This window comes from Strongylocentrotus purpuratus, unplaced genomic scaffold (assembly GCF_000002235.5).
Source record: "Strongylocentrotus purpuratus isolate Spur 01 unplaced genomic scaffold, Spur_5.0 spur5_contig_871, whole genome shotgun sequence".
In the NCBI taxonomy this organism is placed as follows: domain Eukaryota; kingdom Metazoa; phylum Echinodermata; class Echinoidea; order Camarodonta; family Strongylocentrotidae; genus Strongylocentrotus; species Strongylocentrotus purpuratus.
Genome location: NW_022145581.1, coordinates 315,165 through 339,883, shown reverse-complemented (window position 1 = coordinate 339,883; position 24,719 = coordinate 315,165). Strand labels below are relative to the sequence as shown.

The window sequence follows — 24,719 nt, the reverse complement described above, 5'->3', positions numbered from 1 at the left end:
AAATGTACATGTAATGGTGCGATCTTGAAGATTGTAGTGCTAATATATTATGAACAAACCTTTATATTTTTTTAAAATGCAACGTGTATTGCTGATTTACGTTAAATATGGCAAATGGAAAAGTCATCATACAGTCATTCATTGGATGTTTGCAATACATAAGTTATGTAAATAAACTCTGTGTAACATGGAAATGATGATGGAAAGAATAATGATTTTCACCACAAAATAAACTTCCGGTTCTATTGTGTGTTTTTATTGCTTCAATGTTTAGACAACGAAAAAACAACAACCCTGTTTTGCTGATCCCTATACATGTAAATGTCACAAAAATCGGGAGAAAATATGAAACCAAATTTGATTCAATTTAAAAAATAAAATCATGTTCAATTTCACATAATTTCAGCCCAAAATGCAAAATCTGGGTCAGTAGGGCCCGTAAAACAGGGTGTGTTTTTTCTGTGTCGTCACATAGTAATTTTCCAGATAGTTACTTTCAGGTACAAGTTTTAGTTTAGTTCTTTAGTCAGGATTATTACTAGTAAATCTTAGATTTTGGATCATTGACTACCGTAAGTGAAAATAAAGAAACTCCTAAACAATTTCAGAATGATTATAAAATTATTATGGACTAATCAGAAATTATCTTACAATTCCCTTTAGAGTAATTACAATACGTTCATTCAAAAGTTCATTGAACAATAGACTATAGAAATACAATACATTTTGATAACAAAGAACTTGTTCAGTTCAGTTCAGTTTATTTTGGCATGGCACCAACTTCAGCCAAAGGCTTTTCTTCTGCAAAAAAAATAAGAACAATTATGAGATAACTCACAACATATAAATAATAAAAACAAACAAAGACTAAATAAGTATAAAAAAAGAAAATGTATAAACCAAGATACTTCCACCATGAGTCTACTACGAAGTCCATGCTTCCACCCCCCCCCCCCCTTTCAGCGATTATTATTTCCAATCTGCATTTGTTAAATTTGTTATAGTTATATATTCAAGAGTACAAAATATATGAATATTGTAAAACTCAAACAGTAAAATTCATTTTATAAAGTTACTATTTATATTTCCCGTGATATGAATACAGAGAAAGATATATTGTTTTGTTCTATAAATAAATATTTAAACATACAAAATATGAATACTATCTGTCATTTAAAATATTATAAAACTCTTGACAGTGAAATTGTTTTTCATAAAGTAAATATTTATATTACCCTTAATTTGAATACAGAGAATGACATATTCGTTCGTTCATAGGTAGCTGATTCCAAGATTTGCTGCCTCTATAACATAAGCTCCATTTCTTGAAATTCATATGGGGTTTGGGCAGTATTATGAGCATTTCTCAAGCTATAATAACAATATTCCTTATTTAAAAAAATTTCATGAACAGTTTTATACAAAATACATAATCGTGAACATTTATCTCTCTGTTCTGATATATTTTTCTGTTTTCTAACAAAAAAAAATGAATCTAGGCTACGGAACCTCCATCCAACATGAAGTACCACACAAAGTGCCCTATTCTGCAGTTTTTGCAAACTTTATAAACTTCCATTTCCTGGTATTGCACCCACTCATTGAATTACTGATTTCTAACACATTAGTGCAATTTTCTGTGTAACATATGGTTTAAATCAACAAAATTATATCTTTTTACTAACACCGTCTTACTTAAATATTCAATATGTTTACACCAATCCAAATGTTCATCAATAACTATTCCAAGACACTTACAGTGGGTTACACATTTGAGTGGAACATTTTGTATAAAAACATCTGGTACTATAATTTCTTTTTAGCCTTTTCTTTGTTCCAATAAAAAGCAAGTCACATTTTTCATGTTTAGAGACGTGCATCATCAGCATAATTATAATGATGTCTTACATGTATTCAGACATGAATGCAGATCATTGATTAATAACAAATAACAATGGGCCAATATTGACCCCCGCAGTATTCCACATTGCATCTTTTGTGAATTAGAATGAATCCTGTTTACACAAGTATATTACATGCAGTTGTTTAAGTAACTACCAAACCGCTGTAACGAAAAATGACAATATAATATATTCAAGTCAATTAATCGTAGCTTAATCAAAAGAACTTTTGTAAACAATAAAATAGAGCAGCAATCTACTTGTTATATTTCAAAGTTGGTTTAATTCAAATATTAGACTATACATTTTTACCAGAGAATATTGAAATAAAATGTATGCAGAAAATATATGCTATAATAAGCCATGTTCAACACAGTTTCAAGGCAATTAATGGTTTCAACTAAACAGCATTATATATTGCACTAACACAAAATAGGCCCACAATTCATTTGTCAGATTATTAGCATTATATATTGCACCAAAACCAAATAAGGCCCAGAATTCATTTGTCAGATTATTAGCATTATATATTGCACCAAAACCAAATAAGGCCCAGAATTCATTTGATAGATCATTATTAATTATACACAGTTATCGCATATCCACTTACCAGTTTCTCTTAGAACATCACTTTCTCTAAGCCCAACACATACCATGTGATGAGAAACCTGGCAAACTACGCATTTCAGGCCATTGTCAAAATCTTTGAGAGGATTTTTAAGGACATCTAGGCCGCAAACTCCACAAAGAAACACATGGGGCAATTTGGACTTGCGCATTGCAGTAACTTTCGAAGTACTCGGTACACAGTCCGTATGAGAAATGGAACTGTGCTGAACATGGCTTATCATAGCATACGAATGATCAGTGTGGTCTCGATTCTGCAAGGACCCTTGTAGTAAAACAGGACATAAATGTCTGCGCCAAAAGTATTCAGCATTTGCAGCCATTTCTGCAAACAGCACTGAATCGAATAAAACTCTCTCCAAATGAAAACCACAGGGAGTGTAAACAAAAAAATCACAAAACTCTGCTCCCACAATGCCCATTTGGGACTGAACCTGAAAAAAGTATGTAGATTCTGAAGACAATTTAGTACATCCATTAATATATTTCAAGTGGGGCCAATTGTCTGGTGAAGGGGCTTCTTTGAGATACGGACACTTAATCTCACACAGGCCTTTACCATGACACTTACATGAAATCAAAAGATCCGGTGATGCAGCAAGGAATGGTTTATCTTTGCACACATGAAGGCCTGTGTCCTTTACAGTAAATACCTTGTGTTTCTTGCGCATTTGTTTAGAGTACACAATTTTTGCGTGCGGCTCGAGAGCAATACCATGCTTCATGGCAACAGTTTTGATTGTACCTGAATTGTCTAGTAGTGCTGATAAGAGTGATTTAACTGATTGGGAAGGATCTTTTTTGAGGGTTTTAACCCGAGTATGTACCCTGTGAATATTGCTAGAGGTAATGCGCCCCTTGCGCTGTTGAAACCACATGTTGGAGTCCCTTTGATCAGCTGTCGCACGGCATATGGCTTCTATCTTTGACTTGTCTACCTTCATTGCTGTTAATAGATTTTCCACTGCTGTTTCAGGGTCTTCAACAGAGGTCTTTACCTCATCTGCTAGCTTTTGCGGAGTTTTGGGACATTCTAATTTTTTTTTTGAAGGAAAGGGCTTACCATCGTACAGTTGCATGAAGCAGCAGTTTGGATTGATACTGCGTAGTTTTGAGGACAAGTCTGTGGTGGATTGATCACTGTCGATATATTCTTTTTGAGGAGCTGTCATCGGTGTGAACTTAGTTGCCAATACCTTAACAGACTGGGCAAAGGTGTCATCACCATCTGCAAAAAAGCATGGTTATTGAATTACACAAATGTTAGTACCAAATGAAAATATTGATTATAACAAAGTCCCATCAGCAAGTGAACTTACTGACCATCCAGGTTTTGAACCTGTGACCTCCGATTTGCTAGTGCGACACTCTTACCAATGGGGACGATTTGCTCATTTATGTTGTGTAGTTGCAATGGTTCAAACTAATTTCTTTTTCAAATATTTATTGACAGGTTTGAGTTTCTTTTCTATATAATTTATAAATAAGGTAATAATAATTGAAAAAACTAACAACAATTAAAGCAACATAGAAATCATTTTAAAAAGCTTATCAATAAAAATAAGTCTACATTTAACACAATCAAAACTAATCATAAACAAATACTTGGTATTTTGATAAGTTAACTACCAATCGTTCATCAAAACTTTAAAAACAAAAATGAAAAGATCAATTTTCTATATCATTTTAAATACCTTTATGCAGATTGGCATTAAAAAAAAAAATTAAAAAAAAATATTGAATGCCTTTTACTTATGCTATGGCCAAATTATTTCCCCCCGATAATACATACCTTGATTGAAATACTGATCTTTCTTCCAAACAAGGTCCTTCAGAGGGGTTGGTTTTGAGATGGACTTCATATCCCTTGGCACATTCCATGTACATGCCTGGGAAGTGCAGCTTGTCATACCTGTGCGTACAGCGCATTCAACTCTGAATAGGAGTCCTGCAATGTGGTTACATGAACCATGAAGCCTGAAATTGAAATCACAAGACTTGTATTCAACTTAAATGAATTTTACATTTTACTCTAATATCTTACCACTTTAACAACCTTACTGACCTAGACCACTGTATAATCCATAATCTGGCCTTTAATTTAATTGCATTGGCCTATTCATCAGAAAAATGAAATACTGTAAAATTGAACCCATGTAAAAACCACTAACCAAGTCAAGATACCAGATTTCTGCACCATTTCGGTCAAGCATGCCTGTTTCGCGTTTCTTAAAAGAAAGGTTTAAAATTAGACAAACCCCCCAATCATTGGGATGTATTCATACACTCCTTGTAGTATCTAACCAATCAAATGGCAGGAATAAAAGTATGCAGAGTTGATTAAAAATTTGTACAATACACTTATGCACTGTGCCCCAGACTCCGCTATCGATGCTTTTGATGTGCGCAGGGGTGTTGCTTCAATAGATCAATTTTTACTCTGAGGCTCCAGATCAAATCAAAATATCTGAAACGTTTAATGCCACACTCCCGGTAACACCTTCATAATTTTATTTCAAATGCAATATTAACTTACCCTGCTGTACAAGTGCAATATGCACTGAAAATTCTCCCACCAGCAAAACTTGGGGTATCTTTCTCAATAGCCGCCCATACCTGATAGGGAGGCATTGATGTTCTCATGGAGGCTGACACTTTTGCTGTTAGGAAGCAGATTTTAGAGGTTGTGCTTATTGAATGGTAGCAGATCTTCTTGACCCATCCAGAGGTGAAATATCTAAAAACATGAGAGAATTGTAATTTTAAAAAAAATTGTATTGAAAAACTCTAAATTATCATATTTTGCATTCTGTGATAAGAACTGGGAGTGGTACTAATACAGAAGGCTAGGAGCCGAGGGTTGTGAAACAGCATGATCGCCAAAGTCAAACGATATGGCACTTAGAGAGAGAGAGAGAGAGATAATATCAAACCATAAACTTTTTTGTATGTCCATGCAGCACACAGTAGTATGACTGTTTTCATGGAAAACCTACTAGTATTTATCCAAAAGTGCATATTTTCAATATTTGATGATGTTTTTGAAAGAATTTCTCTCGGTTCTTAAAAAGTAGTCAAATTATTTTAAAAAACAGGTGACATACAATGATGCGCCTTTCCCCTGAAGCTCAAAGGGCTCACAAACTATAGTATACAGTTTACAAATACTTATCATCAATAAAAATATATGCAACATGCCCTTTTCTTAGTATTAAAGGTGAATAAGTCACAGAGATGTGGTGATTTTACACTGTGTAAGCAACATATTAGGATGTATAAACTGACCATATTTAGATGAAGCTTGTTTGGTTTACTGTGAAATACAGCTTGTCAAAGTTTCCAAGTGTCACCGCCGCAACAATGGAATTGCCCAGATGTCAGCATTGCTTGAATAATTTTGGAAGCGCAATATTGTGATGAAATGTCTTCATGCAATATCCTTACCTGTAAGCTTTTCCCTGTTTATACTCATTGCAGAGTCTGTAATACAGCTCCTGAGGTGTTTTTAACCTTAGGTATTCGGAAATGTCTGTAAAATACAGCTTTGGCCATCGGCACATTGCAGATTCATCCAGCCAGCCATTGATGGTGAAAGGATCTGGCAGAACAACATCTTCAATCTTCAGCTTGGCTCTATACTCCTCCAGGTTAGACCTCTGGGCCTGTTCTTTGGTCGGATCTATTGGTATGCCCTCTTCCCATGCTATAAAAGCTCTGAAGAAGAATAAATAAAGGAAATACAGAGGATATTTGATTAACAGAGCTACCAAGTGTCCCGCATTTCGATGGTCTGAAAAACGCTCTCACGCACGACACGACCTTTCAACTTGGCATCTCTGGATTAATTATACAGCATTTTTCAAATTGAATTATGCATATCTTATGCCCACCCCATGCCATCTTCTATCATAAGGAAATAACAGATTCAAGTTCGGAGTGGAATAAGGTTTCTGTATAGGTCTGCTAGCTCAAATGACTTCCACTCGGGGGAGGAGTTAGTTAAAATAGACAACTGTTTCAGTGTACGAAATTATATCATTAAAATATAGATTTTTTTTTTTTTTAAAGTGCATGGACAATTGGACATGATTTAAATTAAGATGTCACTTGGCAACAATTTAATTAATATGAATTACAAATCTCCTTCATCCAATCAGGATGATAAAAATAATACAAATTGTATATAAATGTATATAAATGTCAATAACAACAGTTGCAATAAATATAATTGCGAGTTATTCTTTAGAGCTAAGGGGCGACTTATTTATTATTCAATTAATTGCGCGGTCTGCAGGGGAAAGGAACGGAAATGTTATGGGAAATGATATTATAAATGATGGCCACTTATCTTCGCTTATATTTTGATTGCGGACTTGAGCTTGGGACGGGATGCGACTCAGACGAAACAGGACGTGACTTGAAGGAACCTGGACTTGACTTGGACGAAACTGGAACTTGACGGGAACGAAACTGGACGTGACTTGGAGGAACTGGAACTTGACGGGGAGGTGACTTGGACGAATTGGATAAACATGTATTTTTCTAAGTGAACAGATTTAATCCTGACATTCCATTCAAGGACTCATTCATGTGAATTGACCTCAACTCCAATAAAATAAGGGGCATTCCCATTCTCTACAAACATCTTATTCTTGAGATATTTGGACAAGTGGAGAATAACCAGGTATCATTTCACTGCAGTTCGCTGACCTCAAGTAGGAAGAAGGATGATGAAGTAGGAGAGAGAGAGAGAGAGAGAGAGGGGGGAGGGGTGAGGGTCACATGTTTTAAAGGGATATATCTTTACCTCGCTACACATACAATCAAGTAATTTAAAAGACTGAATCGAATTATGATCCATTTTTGGTTGCATGTAACAATGAAGATCTTTATTTCAAGTCATGGTCATTGTGACTATAGACTTCTATATCTCTGTGCATGAACAAAATATAAGCCTACCTTGCTGCAAGTTCCTCAAAGGTTCCCTCTACACTCTTCTTGCGAATATTGAGATATTGTTTCAATGCCAGCGGGGACCATAGCGTAAAATCAGCAAGGTTAAGATCTACACCACTGACACCAGGAACCACGTGATTGTCTCGTTTTCTCTTCATTTTCATATCAACCCTAGATATAAAAGAGATGGAAAATAAAGAGAGCCATAAGTTGTGCTTTTGTCATACAGGAAGTATTATTATTGATTATTATTATCACACCTATGCTCTTTATTTCTCAATCAAACTCCAATGATTGTAACCAGTGGTTCGGCTCTGGTTGCAACTGCAGAAATAAAATAATTTGGTTGATCAAAGGCAATTCACATGGTGCAAGCTTGTTGAAAGTTATTTTTAATAATGTTCTTTCGACTTGTGGGAAGCGGATTGGTGCAGCTGCATCAACCTGATCTTGATTTTATTTATTTATTTATTTATTTATTTCTAATCTTTTGACAGGGTAGCCCATTCACCAACAAGTAGTGGTCTTCCATGGGTTCATTGATTCATTGAGTTTACGTGTTTAAATCTGTGCTTGGCTATTCCTGTATGTACATTTGTTGTTCTCCGGCCAGACCAGTCCATACCCTCTACCATAGGTTTTCTCCAAGAGCTACGGTTTACTCCTGTTTTCAAAATTGGGTTGTTCGACCTTCAATTACATCCAGCACCCCAGGTTATTGGGCAGCTGTTAAGCAATAATCAAGCTACGTACCTAATTGCGCTGATTTACCAGCAGTGAATTTACAGACAATTCATTAGTTATAGAACTGCACTTAACAAGCCCTGATTATTATTATTTTAAGTGAGTACAGATTTTTATTTTATTGCAAATCATTATCATATCAAATTTCATAAATTTTGTGTCTCAAAAAGAATTTAAAATTTCTAAGAACATGATGGAAGATTAAAAACAGATGCAGAAAATGTTTAGTGATACCTACAATCGTGTAAATACTGTACTTATATTGCTCATACTCGTACTTTAATATAGTCACAACAAATATATTTAAGCTACTTTGCATAACTCTGAGCGCGAGCTGTGAAATTTGACAGTGTATATTGTATTTGTTATAAAAAAAAAAGTTAAATATAACACGTAGATCTATTGCAATTATTATTTACATGGCAAGACTCACTGTCGGCCTACACTAAATCTAACATGCAATGGATTATAAAATCTTTAACAAAATGTTATGATATCCACTATTTTGTTCTCATTGATGCGATGCTGACAATCTGTTGTAGAAGTATAACTTAGAAGTAAAAGTTGTTCATAATTCAAGACCGGCACGCCAGTACCCTACGTATGCTAGATTCGGTCACTGCCCCGCAGCCGCGGCGCAGTGCAGCTGCAGTGACCGTATCGAGCATACGTACGTACCACTCACTTAGCCAACATTGTGCATCGACTTCCCCAAATCTCAAAATTTCATCATAATTTGCCGTTCAATCTAACAATTATATATAAAGGAAAGTATTTCCATTCAAACTCTTTGTTATTTTTAAATCTATATTAGTAAAATATCTCAAACTTACCACTAAATTCAGCTCAGGACGTAAAGTCGGATAACAGCTGATTTCGAACAGCTGGCCTGGATTTTTTTTTTTTTTTTTTTCATAGGTTTTTATTCGTTTCTCTCAAAGAAAATTGTACATTTATAACATAATACATTGGATACAAAATAACAAAATAATTTAACATAGTTCTTTATAAATTTACCAATGATCTTTTACATTTACATACAAAAGTTACACCTCTTCATTTTCCTTTGGAGACAAAAAAAAAATAAAAAATTATATATATAAAAAAGGGAAAAAGCTACAAAACACCTACTACCCCCCCCCCCCCCCCCCCCCACCCCACACAACATTTAAACACATAACATGTACAACAGTATACAAAACACACGCTAACATAGAACGAGCAAAAAAAAACAACAAACAAACAAACAAAAAAAACAAAAAAACTGAAAACTGAAAACATTTATTCTAAACTTTCCAAAGCTTCCCATTTCCTTAAATGAATTGAAAGTGTGTCTCTTTCCATTGAAAGTTTTTTCTCTTCATTTCTATTTTCCAACAATCTATATTCTATTTCTTTTGCTTTTGGAGGGTTTCCCTTCTCTCTACTGTGGAAAATCATATATTTAATCAAAATTAAAATGTGGTTCAATAATTGCTCTGTTTTAAATGTAGTGTCATCTAATCCTATATGAATTTCTTTCCAGGATAATTTCTTCAAAATTGGTAAATTAAGTCTATCTCCACATTTCCCCCAGACTTCCTTTATTGTATTACATTCAAAGAATATATGTTGATAAGTTTCTTCAAAATTTTTGCAAAATGAGCACAAACCAAACCTGGATGACGCGTACCGATCGCATCCGATATCACGGTTCATACAGCTGAAGATGACGTCACCAATGGCGGCCTAAACCGTAAACTGTGACGCAACAATAAATGTTCATCTGAAAACGATGACATCACTGCCTGCGCGCTGCGCTGTGCGCTCACATCATAATTTGCATGGGCGCAATCTTAATTTACGCATAAATACCACTGACCTTTAGGTCATTGGTTTTGTTTAAAATGGCGCACACAACTGTAAACTGGTGTATTGCCAGAAGACGCATGTATCAAATCAAAGTACGGAATTTACATTTCTTAGAAATTTAACAATACATTGCGCGCAGATGAGTACGCGTTAATACAGCTAGTCTCCCCAAAAATGGCCCAACAAAGAAATTAGGATGTAAGATATCATTATTTATGCATCCTCTGTAACTTTTCTAATCAGCTGATCGTATATTTGTCTTTGCATGTATAATGGGCCCTCATCCATGATCTATTCCAAAATTAAGGTTCTCTTCATGTTTATAAATGTAATGTAATATATATATATATTTCTGTTGTCATGGTGAACTAAAATATGTTTTCTTGTACTTTAGTTTATTTTGAAATAAAAATTGCCTTCAAGTTAAATATATTGTATGTACGGTGCCATATTAAAAGAAAATAAGTATCCGCACTTGGGTACATTCATCTAAATGATTTTGTAATTCCAGAGCAGCGTTTTTTCAACTGGGGTGCCGCAAGAGAATGTTAGTTACATGACAATTTTTTTGGGCAAACGTTGATTTTGTGAAAAACAAATATCAGAAACGGGTAGAGTATTTATTTTCATGAGAAAATAAAATGTAAACAAATAATAAAATGTCTTTCTTCCTCGCTCGCTGACAATATTTTGCGAATATATATCTTTTATTTCGACATTACATTGTTACCACACTCATCACAATTATAAACATGATGAATCAAGGCAACGAGAGGCCCGAATATCCTCATATTCGTGTATCAAGGTCATGACCGAATATTTCACTTTATATTCGTGTACATTCGGCGGTGAGGCGCCCGCATACCTTAAATCTGTGCTAGTGTGTTGATTACAACATTATGTTTTACCATTTTGAAAATGTCTTGTCCTTGTTTTTCTTGCTCGTTCACTAAATCAAGAAACAAATGTGCCCATACGTGTGTACATAGCACTTGACGAGTGCCAGAGTGATGCAAAATAAATAGTTTGTGAAGAATTTAAGATTGGGCGGAACTTTTCATTTCGTAAGAGGGCATCGTGTCGAACAAAAAGTTGAAATAACGCTGCACAAGAGAAATCCTTCGTAGAAAACAGCAACCACAGTGTTGTTGCATACATTATAGTTAAAGAAAAATGTGTAGTAATGAGGAAGATCACGCGCAAGTATTTGAACGAATGTGGGTTCATGCACGGGATCTTATGGGCTCGTAGCCTTCACAGCATCTCTCAACGTGTCAGATCGTCTTTTGCTATTGAATCCTGATTGTCCCCGGGGGGGGGGGGGGAATTGTCCTCAAGGGGTAATTCCTCAAGGGGTAGTTTTCCGGGGGGTAATTGTCCTTGGAGGGTAATTGTCCTCGGGGGTAGTTGTCCTCGGGGGGTAATTGTCCTCGGGGGTAATTGTCCTCGGGGGGGTAATTCTCCGGGGGGTAATTTTCCGGGGGGTAATTGTCCTTGGGGGGTAATTGTCCTCGGGGGGTAATTCTCCGGGGGGTAATTTTCCGGGGGGTAATTGTCCTTAGGGGGTTATTGTCCACGGGGGGTAATTCTCCGGGGGGTAATTCTCCGGGGGGTAATTGTCCTTGGGGGGTAGTTTTCCGGGGGGTAACTTTCCGGGGGGTGATTGCCCAGGGGGTAATTGTCCTAGAACCGTTTTATTGTTATTAACATTACCACTGTAATTATCATTGTTATTCTTTTTAATCATTATTATTAGGTGGGCTGTATCTTATACAGACCACCTTATAATTTTGTTAAAATTGCCTTTATTATTTATTAGGTGGGCTGTATCTAATACAGACCACCTTATAATTTTGTTAAAATTGCCTTTATTATTATTATTATTATTTATTATTTATTTTTCTTATTTCGACCCACTTTTTTGTGTTCAAGATAATTTGAAAATGGCTCAATCAAATATCTTAAAATTTAACACACATATGTATAGGCATATTCACAAAACACAGCAAATTTTTCGACCTTGACCTTGACTGATGACGTCATCTAGGCGCCATTTTGTGAAAAATTTTGAAAATCAACTTATGATCATATCTTCATAACCAAAAGTAATATCTCATTCATATTTATCATGATCAAGGTCAATATCAGTCCGGTCAAATTCAGGTCAAAAAACGCGCGCGTGCGCGTACGTCCGCGCGTCATTACGCGCGCAAAAATTTTAAATGCTCGAAATCGTCTTAAATTTTTTTTGCATACGTTTCAGGTCATTTTAAGCATTTTATAAAAAAATCGCGCGCACGAGCATGCGCGCGCGTTTTCGCGCGTTACACCATTACACAACATAGAATCGCCATTTTTTTTTCTTTCATGATATTTCTCATATTTTTTCGAGGAATTTGATACCATGTTTATCTCTTTATGTCCATTAACAACAAGATGAGCGTCAATTCAAGAAAAATGCCCGTGCGCGCGAGCTCTTTTAATACATAGCATATATGGGCAAAAACATGCCTATACAAAATCCATTATAGCTCTTTGGAATGAACCGTGACCTTCAATTTTTTTCATATTTAGATAGAGTATGAGTCGAAGATATGATTCCATGTCTCATTTGGCCATTAAGTGTATCGTGACATCATCATAATGGCCTTGGATCTCAAAATAGGAATTTGCATATTATGAAGTCAGCATATTTATGTAAAATTGATTGTATCTCTGGAAATATTTATCGATTTTCTTCCAAATTTCGATATGATGTAGCTTAGACAATTTTCTACAAGCTTAGTCATCACCATTTTTCATTTTGATGACGTCATCATAGTGAAAATTACGATTAAAGGGCACATATCAGAAATGTCTTAAGTAGCGTGTTATGCCTATTGAAGGTGAATTTCGTACATCTTTAATCTACATGACATTGTTTTTTTTAGCAGTATCTCGCTTATTTTTGCTCTATTTTGTCTCAAAGTTCAGTTTGACCAGCCCACCTATACTTGTTCCAAACAAGTATTATATGTCTAGTTTATTATTTATTTTTCTTATTTCGACCCACTTTTTTGTGAGCAAGATAACTTGGAAATGGTTCAATCAAATACCTTGAAATTTGGCACACGTATGTATAGGCATTAGAACGAAACACAGACATTTTTTCAACCTTGACCTTGACTGATGACGTCATCTAGCCGCCATTTTGTGAAATTTTCTGAAAATCAACTTATGATCATATCTTCATAACCAAAAACCATTTCTCATTCATATTTATCATGATCAAGTTCAATATCAGTCCGGTCAATTTCAGGTCAAAAAACGCGCGCGTGCGCGTACGTCCGCGCGTCAGTGCGCACGCAAAATTTCAAAATGCTCAAAATCGTCTTAAATTTATTTTACATACGTTTCAGGCCATTTTAAGCATTTCATAAAAAAATCCCGCACACGCGCATGCGCGCGCGTTTTCGCGCGTAACACCATTACATAACATAGAATCGCCATTTTTTTTCTTTCATGATATTTCATATATTTGTTTGTACAATTTGATACCACGTTCATATCTTTATGACCATTAATAACAAGATGAGCGTCCATTTAAGATAAATATCCGTGCGCGCGAGCTCTTATAATACATAGCATATATGGGCAAAAACATGCCTATACAAAATCCACTATAGCTCTTTGGAATGCACCGGGATTCTCAATCTTTTTCCATATTTAGATAGAGTATGAGTCGGAGATATGATTTCATGTCTCATTTGGCCATTAAGTGTATCGTGACATCATCACAATGGCCTTGGAACTCAAAATACGAATTTGCATATTATGACGTCAGCATATTTATGTAAAATTGATTGTATCTCTGTAAATGTTGATCAATTTTCTTCAAAATTTCGATATGTTGTAGCTAAGACAATTCTCTACAAGCTTAAAAATAACCATTTTTCATTTTGATGACGTCATCATAGTGAAAATCTCGATTAAAGGCCTCATGTCAAACATTTCATAATTTGCGTTATCCCTATAGTAGGTGAATTTCGTTTACGTCATGAAACTACATGATATTGTTTTTTAAGAATTTAAAAGCAGTATCTCGCTTATTTTTGCTCTATTTTGTTTAAAATTTAAGTTGACCAGCCCACCTATACTTGTTCCAAACAAGTATTATATGTCTAGTTTATTTTTATTTCTCCCCACTTTTTTGTGTACAGGATAACTCAAGATCAGTTCAGTCAATTTTGTTAAATTTTAGCACAGTCATAGGTCATTGCAATAAGACGTGACAGGAACATTTTCAAGGTCATCAAATTTTCATGACGTCATCCAGGCGCCATTTTGTATTTTTTTTGGTACTTTCAATTCATGATCATATCTTCATAACGGAAAGGCATTTCTTATTAATATTTATCATGATTAAGGTCAATATCCGTCCAGTAAATTTCAGGTCAAAGAACGCGCGCGCATGCGTACGTCCGCGCGTCAGCGTGCGCGCAAAAAATAAAAATGCTCCAAATCGTTTCAAATTAATTTTGCATACGTTCTAGGCCATTTTAAGCGTTTCGCAAAAAAAAGCTCGCACGCTCGTGCGCGCGCGTTTTCGCGCGTACTGGTATTTGCCAACATAAAATCGCAAAGTTTTCTCTGTCATCATATTTGGCACATTTTTCCAAGCATTTTGATACCTTGTTCACCTTTTTCTGCCCATTAATAATGGAATGAGCGTCCGTTTAAGATAATGTCCGTGCGTGCGAGCTCTTGTAATACATAGCATACATGGGCAAAAACATGCCTATACAAAATCCATTGTAGCGCTTTAGGATGCAAGGTAACCTCGATTTTTTTCATATTTTAATAGAGGTTGAGTCGGAGATATGATTTCATGTCTCTTTTGACCCTCAATTAACTCATGACGTCATCATAATGGCCTCCAAACTCAAAATTTCAATTTGCATATTTTGACGTCAGCAGATTTTTGGAAAATTGATTGTATCTCTGTAAATAATAATCAATTTTCTTTCAAATTTTGATATGTTTTACCTGAGAATATTCTCTACAAATACAGTCACCACAAAAATTCATTTTGACAATGGTATCATGACGTATTTTTGCGATTAAAGGAGGCATGTCAATTTTTCACATTTTGCGTGTATTCTCTATGGGACATGACTTTTTCTCAAAACTGGATTCTACATTCTCTACTTTCGCGAGCAATATCTCCGTCATTTTATCTTTGTTTACGCTGAGCTTTGAGTATGTTGTAGCTGAGAAAATAGGCTATCATAAGTGTTTCCTTCATTTTTCGATCAGATGCCGGGATCATGCTCATATTTCACTTACAAAGTGGGATTTGATAATTCCATTTTCCGTTTACGTGTAATCGCTATGGGAAACGTTTTGGTATATCGGTAATGCACTTGACTTCCGACCTCGAGGTCCCTGGTTCGAGTCCGGGCGTCCCAAACAATTTTTTTTCTTCATTTTTTTGACTTTTTTGACTTTTCAATGATCATAAAATTGAAAACAGACCACCTAATTCGTCACCATGACGAATTAAATTTCTAGTTATAATTATCATTGTTATTTTGTTGTCATCATTATTAGGTGGGCTGTATCTAATACAGACCACCTTATAATTTTGTTAAAATTGCCTTTATTAGGTGGGCTGTATCTAATACAGACCACCTTATAATTTTGTTAAAATTGCCTTTATTATTATTATTATTATTTATTATTTATTTTTCTTATTTCGACCCACTTTTTTGTGTTCAAGATAATTTGAAAATGGCTCAATCAAATATCTTAAAATTTAACACACATATGTATAGGCATATTCACAAAACACAGCAAATTTTTCGACCTTGACCTTGACTGATGACGTCATCTAGGCGCCATTTTGTGAAAAATTTTGAAAATCAACTTATGATCATATCTTCATAACCAAAAGTAATATCTCATTCATATTTATCATGATCAAGGTCAATATCAGTCCGGTCAAATTCAGGTCAAAAAACGCGCGCGTGCGCGTACGTCCGCGCGTCATTACGCGCGCAAAAATTTTAAATGCTCGAAATCGTCTTAAATTTTGTTTGCATACGTTTCAGGTCATTTTAAGCATTTTATAAAAAAATCGCGCGCACGAGCATGCGCGCGCGTTTTCGCGCGTTACACCATTACACAACATAGAATCGCCATTTTTTTTTCTTTCATGATATTTCTCATATTTTTTCGAGGAATTTGATACCATGTTTATCTCTTTATGTCCATTAACAACAAGATGAGCGTCAATTCAAGAAAAATGCCCGTGCGCGCGAGCTCTTTTAATACATAGCATATATGGGCAAAAACATGCCTATACAAAATCCATTATAGCTCTTTGGAATGAACCGTGACCTTCAATTTTTTTCATATTTAGATAGAGTATGAGTCGAAGATATGATTCCATGTCTCATTTGGCCATTAAGTGTATCGTGACATCATCATAATGGCCTTGGATCTCAAAATAGGAATTTGCATATTATGAAGTCAGCATATTTATGTAAAATTGATTGTATCTCTGGAAATATTTATCGATTTTCTTCCAAATTTCGATATGATGTAGCTTAGACAATTTTCTACAAGCTTAGTCATCACCATTTTTCATTTTGATGACGTCATCATAGTGAAAATTACGATTAAAGGGCACATATCAGAAATGTCTTAAGTAGCGTGTTATGCCTATTGAAGGTGAATTTCGTACATCTTTAATCTACATGACATTGTTTTTTTTAGCAGTATCTCGCTTCTTTTTGCTCTATTTTGTCTCAAAGTTCAGTTTGACCAGCCCACCTATACTTGTTCCAAACAAGTATTATATGTCTAGTTTATTTTTCTTATTTCGACCCACTTTTTTGTGAGCAAGATAATTTGAAAATGGCTCAATCAAATATCTTAAAATTTGGCACACATATGTATAGACATATGAACAAGGCACAGCAAAGTTTTCAACCTTGACCTTGACTGATGACGTCATCTAGGCGCCATTTTGTGAAATTTTCTGAAAATTTACTCATGATCATATTTTCATAACGGTAATTCATTTCTCATTCATATTTATCACGATCAAGGTCAATATCAGTCCGGTCAATTTCAGGTCAAAAAACGCGCGCGTGCGCGTACGTCCGCGCGTCAGTGCGCGCGCAAAATTTTTAAATGCTCAAATTCGTCTTAAATTTATTTTGCATACGTTTCAGGTCATTTTAAGCATTTTATAAAAAATCGCGCGTACGAGCATGCGCGCGCGTTTTCGCGCGTAACACCATTAAAAAACATAGAATCGCCATTTTTTTTTCTTTCATGATATTTCTCATATTTTTTCAAGGAATTTGATTCCATGTTTATCTCTTTATGACCATTATTAACAAGATGAGCGTAAATTCAAGATAATTGTCAGTGCGCGCGAGGTCTTTTAATACATAGCATATATGGGCAAAAACATGCCTATACAAAATCCGTTATAGCTCTTTGGAATGCACCGGGATCCTCAATTTTTTTCATATTAAGATAGAGTATGAGTCGGAAATATGATTCCATGTCTAGTTTGGCCATTAAGTGTATCGTGACATCATCACAATGGCCTTGGAACTCAAAATACGAATTTGCATATTATGACGTCAGCATATTTATGTAAAATTGATTGTATCTCTGTAAATATTGATCAATTTTCTTCAAAATTTCGATATGTTGTAGCTAAGACAATTCTCTACAAGCGCAGTTATAACCATTTTTCATTTTGATGACGTCATCATAGTGAAAATTTTGATTAAAGGCCTCATGTCAAAAACTTCATAATTTGCGTGTTATGCCTATAGAAGGTGAATTTAGTTCACGTTATGAATCTACATGATATTGTCTTTTAAGAATTTGTAAGCAGTATGTCGCTTATTTTTGCTCTATTTTGTCTCAAATGTTAGTTGACCAGCCCACCTATACTTGTTCCAAACAAGTATTATATGTCTAGTTTTTCTTATTTCGACCCACTTTTTTGTGAGCAAGATAATTTGAAAATGGCTCAATCAAATATCTTAAAATTTGGCACACATATGTATAGGCATATGAACAAGGCACAGCAAAGTTTTCAACCTTGACCTTGACTGATGACGTCATCTAGGCGCCATTTTGTGAAATTTTCTGAAAATTTACTCATGATCATATTTTCATAACGGTAATTCATTTCTCATTCATATTTATCACGATCAAGGTCAATATCAGTCCGGTCAATTTCAGGTCAAAAAACGCGCGCGTGCGCGTACGTCCGCGCGTCAGTGCGCGCGCAAAATTTTTAAATGCTCAAATTCGTCTTAAATTTATTTTGCATACGTTTCAGGTCATTTTAAGCATTTTATAAAAAATCGCGCGTACGAGCATGCGCGCGCGTTTTCGCGCGTAACACCATTAAAAAACATAGAATCGCCATTTTTTTTTTCTTTCATGATATTTCTCATATTTTTTCAAGGAATTTGATTCCATGTTTATCTCTTTATGACCATTATTAACAAGATGAGCGTAAATTCAAGATAATTGTCAGTGCGCGCGAGGTCTTTTAATACATAGCATATATGGGCAAAAACATGCCTATACAAAATCCGTTATAGCTCTTTGGAATGCACCGGGATCCTCAATTTTTTTCATATTAAGATAGAGTATGAGTCGGAAATATGATTCCATGTCTAGTTTGGCCATTAAGTGTATCGTGACATCATCACAATGGCCTTGGAACTCAAAATACGAATTTGCATATTATGACGTCAGCATATTTATGTAAAATTGATTGTACCTCTGTAAATATTGATCAATTTTCTTCAAAATTTCGATATGTTGTAGCTAAGACAATTCTCTACAAGCGCAGTATTAACCATTTTTCATTTTGATGACGTCATCATAGTGAAAATTTTGATTAAAGGCCTCATGTCAAAAACTTCATAATTTGCGTGTTATGCCTATAGAAGGTGAATTTAGTTCACGTTATGAATCTACATGATATTGTCTTTTAAGAATTTGTAAGCAGTATGTCGCTTATTTTTGCTCTATTTTGTCTCAAATGTTAGTTGACCAGCCCACCTATACTTGTTCCAAACAAGTATTATATGTCTAGTTTATTATTAGGTGGGCTGTATCTAATACAGACCACCTTATAATTTTGTTAAAATTGCCTTTATTATTTATTTATTATTAGGTGGGCTGTATCTTATACAGACCACCTTATAATTTTGTTAAAATTGCCTTTATTATTTATTAGGTGGGCTGTATCTAATACAGACCACCTTATAATTTTGTTAAAATTGCCTTTATTATTTCTTTATTATTAGGTGGGCTGTATCTAATACAGACCACCTTATAATTTTGTTAAAATTGCCTTTATTATTTCTTTATTATTTATTTTTCTTATTTCGACCCACTTTTTTGTGAGCAAGATAATTTGAAAATGGCTCAATCAAATATCTTAAAATTTGGCACACATATGTATAGGCATATGAACAAGGCACAGCAAAGTTTTCAACCTTGACCTTGACTGATGACGTCATCTAGGCGCCATTTTGTGAAATTTTCTGAAAATTTACTCATGATCATATTTTCATAACGGTAATTCATTTCTCATTCATATTTATCACGATCAAGGTCAATATCAGTCCGGTCAATTTCAGGTCAAAAAACGCGCGCGTGCGCGTACGTCCGCGCGTCAGTGCGCGCGCAAAATTTTTAAATGCTCAAATTCGTCTTAAATTTATTTTGCATACGTTTCAGGTCATTTTAAGCATTTTATAAAAAATCGCGCGTACGAGCATGCGCGCGCGTTTTCGCGCGTAACACCATTAAAAAACATAGAATCGCCATTTTTTTTTTCTTTCATGATATTTCTCATATTTTTTCAAGGAATTTGATTCCATGTTTATCTCTTTATGACCATTATTAACAAGATGAGCGTAAATTCAAGATAATTGTCAGTGCGCGCGAGGTCTTTTAATACATAGCATATATGGGCAAAAACATGCCTATACAAAATCCGTTATAGCTCTTTGGAATGCACCGGGATCCTCAATTTTTTTCATATTAAGATAGAGTATGAGTCGGAAATATGATTCCATGTCTAGTTTGGCCATTAAGTGTATCGTGACATCATCACAATGGCCTTGGAACTCAAAATACGAATTTGCATATTATGACGTCAGCATATTTATGTAAAATTGATTGTATCTCTGTAAATATTGATCAATTTTCTTCAAAATTTCGATATGTTGTAGCTAAGACAATTCTCTACAAGCGCAGTTATAACCATTTTTCATTTTGATGACGTCATCATAGTGAAAATTTTGATTAAAGGCCTCATGTCAAAAACTTCATAATTTGCGTGTTATGCCTATAGAAGGTGAATTTAGTTCACGTTATGAATCTACATGATATTGTCTTTTAAGAATTTGTAAGCAGTATGTCGCTTATTTTTGCTCTATTTTGTCTCAAATGTTAGTTGACCAGCCCACCTATACTTGTTCCAAACAAGTATTATATGTCTAGTTATTCTTTATTCTTTATTTTTCTTATTTCGACCCACTTTTTTGTGAGCAAGATAACTTTAAATTGGTTCAATCAAATACCTTGAAATTTGGCACAAATATGTATAGGCATTAGAACAAAACACAGAAATTTTTTCAACCTTGACCTGGACTGATTACGTCATCTAGGCGCCATTTTATGAAATTTTCTGAAAATTTACTCATGATCATATTTTCATAACGGTAATTCATTTCTTATTCATATTTATCATGATCAAGGTCAATATGTGTCCGGTCAATTTCAGGTCAAAAACGCGCGCGTCCGCGTACGTCCGCGCGTCAGTGCGCGCGCAAAATTTTTAAATGCTCAAAATCGTCTCAAATTTTTTTTGCATACGTTTTTAGGTCATTTTAAGCATTTTGTAAAAGAATCGGGCGTACGCGCATGCACGCGCGTTTTCGCGCGTAACACCATTACAAAACATAGAATCGCCATTTTTTTTCTTTCATGATATTTCTTATATTTTTTTAAGGAATTTGATACCATGTTTATCTCTTTATGACCATTAATAACAAGATGAGCGTCAATTCAAGATAAATGTCAGTGCGCGCGAGCTCTTTTAATACATAGCATATATGGGCAAAAACATGCCTATACAAAATCCATTATAGCTCTTTGGAATGAACCGTGACCTTCAATTTTTTCATATTTAGATAGAGTATGAGTCGGAGATATGATTCCATGTCTCATTTGGCCATTAGGTGTATCGTGACATCATCATAATGGCCTTGGAACTCAAAATACGAATTTGCATATTATGACGTCAGCATATTTATGGAAAATTGATTGTATCTCTGTAAATATTGATCGATTTTCTTCCAAATTTCGATATGATGTAGCTAAAATAATTCTATAAAAGCTCAATTATCATCATTTTTCATTTTGACAAAGGCATCATGCCGTATTTTAGCGATTAAAGGAGGCATGTCAATTTTTTACATTTTGCGTGTATTCTCTATGGGACATGACTTTTTCTCAAAACTGGATTCTACATTCCCGTCTTTCACGAGCAATATCTCCGTCGTTTTAGTTTCGTTTTTGCTGAGCCTTTAGTATGTTGTAGCTAAGACAATAAGCTTTCATAAATGTGTCCTTTATTTTTCGATCAGATGCCGGGATCATGCTCATATTTCACTTGCAAAGTGGGATTTGAGAATTCCATTTTTTGTTTACGTGTAATCGCTATGGGAAATGTTTTGGTATATCGGTAACGCATTTGACTTCCTACCTCGAGATCCCTGGTTCGAGTCCGGGCGTCTCCAAGAATTGTTTTCTTCCCTTTTTGTTTTCTTTTTGGCCTTTCACTGTACCATCTCCTTTGACTATTAAAACACGTAGAATCGCAAATGTAACAAACTCCCCTCTTTACTTTATCATTACACTATTTTCACTTGATCCATTACTTTTTGCGTGTAATCCCTATGGGAGATGACTTTTTCTCAAATCTGGATTCTATACATTCATGTCTTTTGCAAGCAATAACGCCGTTATTTCTGCTTGAATTTTGTTGATTTTTGAATATGTCGTAGCTGAGACTATATGCTATTTAATCATTTCTCATTTTTTCAATTAGATGTCAAGATCACGCTCATGATCATCGACAATATCATCATGATCATCATCATTATCATCATGATCATCATGATCATGATGATAATCATCATCGACATCATCATGATCATCATTATTATCATCATCATCATCATCATGACCATCATCATCATCATCATCAATTTCGTTCACATCATGAATCTACATGACCTTGTCTTTTTAGCAGTATCTCGCTTATTTTTGCTCTATTTTGTCTCAAATTTTAGTTGACCAGCCCACCTATACTTGTTCCAAACAAGTATTATGTCTAGTTATTATTACTTTTATTATTATTATTATCACCATTATTATTATCATTGTTGATATTATCATTTTTTTTACTTGGGCTGCGTTCTACAGGTCATTTTCTGATCAAGATGGCGGCTAACTTCAACTCGTCAGAAGACATCTGTGAAGGAGAGAACTGTGAGCAGTCTTGTGAGCAACAGGATATAGAGGGCGCGATCATGAAAAGTAGAGCGAGTCTAACATAGAGATATATTTGATAAGACTAGAGTGCGGACTCGTCACACGCGCCCGTTCAAAGCTCTGTGCGCGCATGGAGCGCGGTCCGCCATTACTAAGGAGGGCAAAACATCGAGAAATACCCGGATGATCCATCGAAACTGTGCTTCTGATAAGCAATGTGAAGCTTCATTTTTCGGGTTGATTTATCAGTTTTCGAGTATGAAACGTTATAATTGTGGTATTTTGCATAATGCATGAACCCTTCTCATGCCTCAGTCATGGTATCCGGTGTAGGTCAAGATTAATTACGGATGTTATGGTGAGGTAAAAGGGACTCAAAAAGCTATTTATATTTCAGTATATCTTCAATTTTTCTTCCTCTTTGTCAATATAAAACTGCGATATTATGACATTAATATTACTTGGCTTTCAACCAATCAGAATCAAGCATTTGGGACTTGTTTTTGATATTTATGTCATGATATTAAACAAAGTTTTATGCTACAGGGCCAATGCCGGGGGCCAATGTCTTTCTAATTCAGTTATTATATGAGAGCCAGGGTTTATTGATTTAAAACGCTTTAAAGGTAATATCTTCATTTTATGTTTATGGCTATTATAAACAGATTGATACTTATAGATTTGGGATAGAGATGGGTGTGTAGATAGCTAGACACATAAATAGATGGATAGATAGATATAATATAGAAGGATAGGTAGATAATGGAAATGCAGATAAAGGACGATACTGAAGATAGGAAGAGGGGGAAGGAAAGAATTATACACATTAATTTAAAAAAAAGTATTTTATTTACTCATCCAATCATTCATCCATCCATCCATCCAAACATTCTTTTTCTTCTTCTCTCACTCATTTTATATGAAATTCACACCTTATGTCTTTCACCCATTCTCTATAAAATCTCTATTTTTGTCTGAAAGAATAATTCATTTTTGTACAGTTCACTACAAATATATATGAATATTCTTTAAAAACAGCTGATCATTGATGTAATAATTATTTATTCACACCACCTTTTCTCTCCATAAATAATGTTCTCCTTGATACAGTGTATTTCTTATTTTCTTCATCAACCAGTTTTAGAGAATAAACTTACAATTAAATTTGAAGAAAAAAATGAATAAATAAACCTTTTATTACCACACGGCACACGTGTGTTGATATTCTACAGCATAGGCATTTAAGTTTTGACATTTTATCGGACATATATACTGCAATAATACATCACAATTGAAAGGACAGACATCGCAAAAACAACACCTCAGATTTTAGCCCCAAATTTACTGTCACGGATCATAGGCAACACAACCACAACAAATTGATTTGCCACCAAAGACAAGCATTACACATCCCAAAACCGCCACAATATTAAACTCCCAAAACATAAATGTCAGGAGGCCAATGTCTATGTGTCAAGATGTCAGCGATAACAAACACTTTATTAACTAGTCTTGGTTCCAAGCGCACGCAGGCGCGTCACATTTACTAATAATACAAAGACATTTCATCGAGTAATAAATGCAAACCAGAAATAGTAATTGAGCATATATATTCCAAGTCACCTGTATTGCTATGAAGAACTATAATTGAAGAGACTTACATCTCAGGATACTGCACTACACTATTCAGTGAAACCTCATTGTAACATGGTCTTTTGACATCATTATTCTTCAGGTATAATAATAAATTTGAAACTGATTACCCTCAAATGTACACAGTAGATACAACAAGCCAAAGAGTGCACAATCTTATGGGTTTACATCTAGTGACATTATTCCATATAATTTTTCTGTTATCAAATCTCTTCAAAAGCAGCTTTCCATTTTGGAACAAAAGTCAAACCTATGTACAAAACGATCTACGGGTGTGTATATGGTGTGCATTACACAGGCTTTTCAATTGCCACACATCTGTGAATTCTTCTCGTTTATTGAAAATGGGCTCACTTGATGTGAATTTCTTGCTTTTCATCTTTAATGATGTAA

General features: G+C 34.8%; 1 protein-coding gene across 6 annotated transcripts; it reads right to left on the bottom strand.

The window, feature by feature from the left end:
• Nucleotides 1–234: 234 nt before the first annotated feature.
• On the bottom strand, nucleotides 235–10,056 carry LOC594793. 6 transcript variants are annotated; one of them, XM_794220.5, is made up of 8 exons: nucleotides 9,886–10,056; nucleotides 9,062–9,117; nucleotides 7,488–7,655; nucleotides 5,973–6,242; nucleotides 5,065–5,265; nucleotides 4,321–4,505; nucleotides 3,592–3,756; nucleotides 235–801 (listed from the first exon to the last, which is right to left on the bottom strand). In XM_794220.5, the coding sequence occupies exons 3-8, from the start codon at nucleotides 7,646–7,648 to the stop codon at nucleotides 761–763; spliced, it is 1,023 nt and encodes a 340-aa protein (XP_799313.5). In that variant the 5' UTR covers nucleotides 7,649–7,655; nucleotides 9,062–9,117; nucleotides 9,886–10,056; the 3' UTR covers nucleotides 235–760. The 6 variants fall into 6 exon arrangements, with proteins under 6 accessions (XP_799313.5, XP_030832593.1, XP_030832606.1 ...); XM_030976733.1 differs by having other exon boundaries at nucleotides 235–3,756; nucleotides 5,973–7,040; nucleotides 9,886–10,055; XM_030976746.1 differs by having other exon boundaries at nucleotides 235–3,756; nucleotides 5,973–6,982; nucleotides 9,886–10,055.
• Between the last annotated feature and the right edge of the window lie 14,663 nt (nucleotides 10,057–24,719).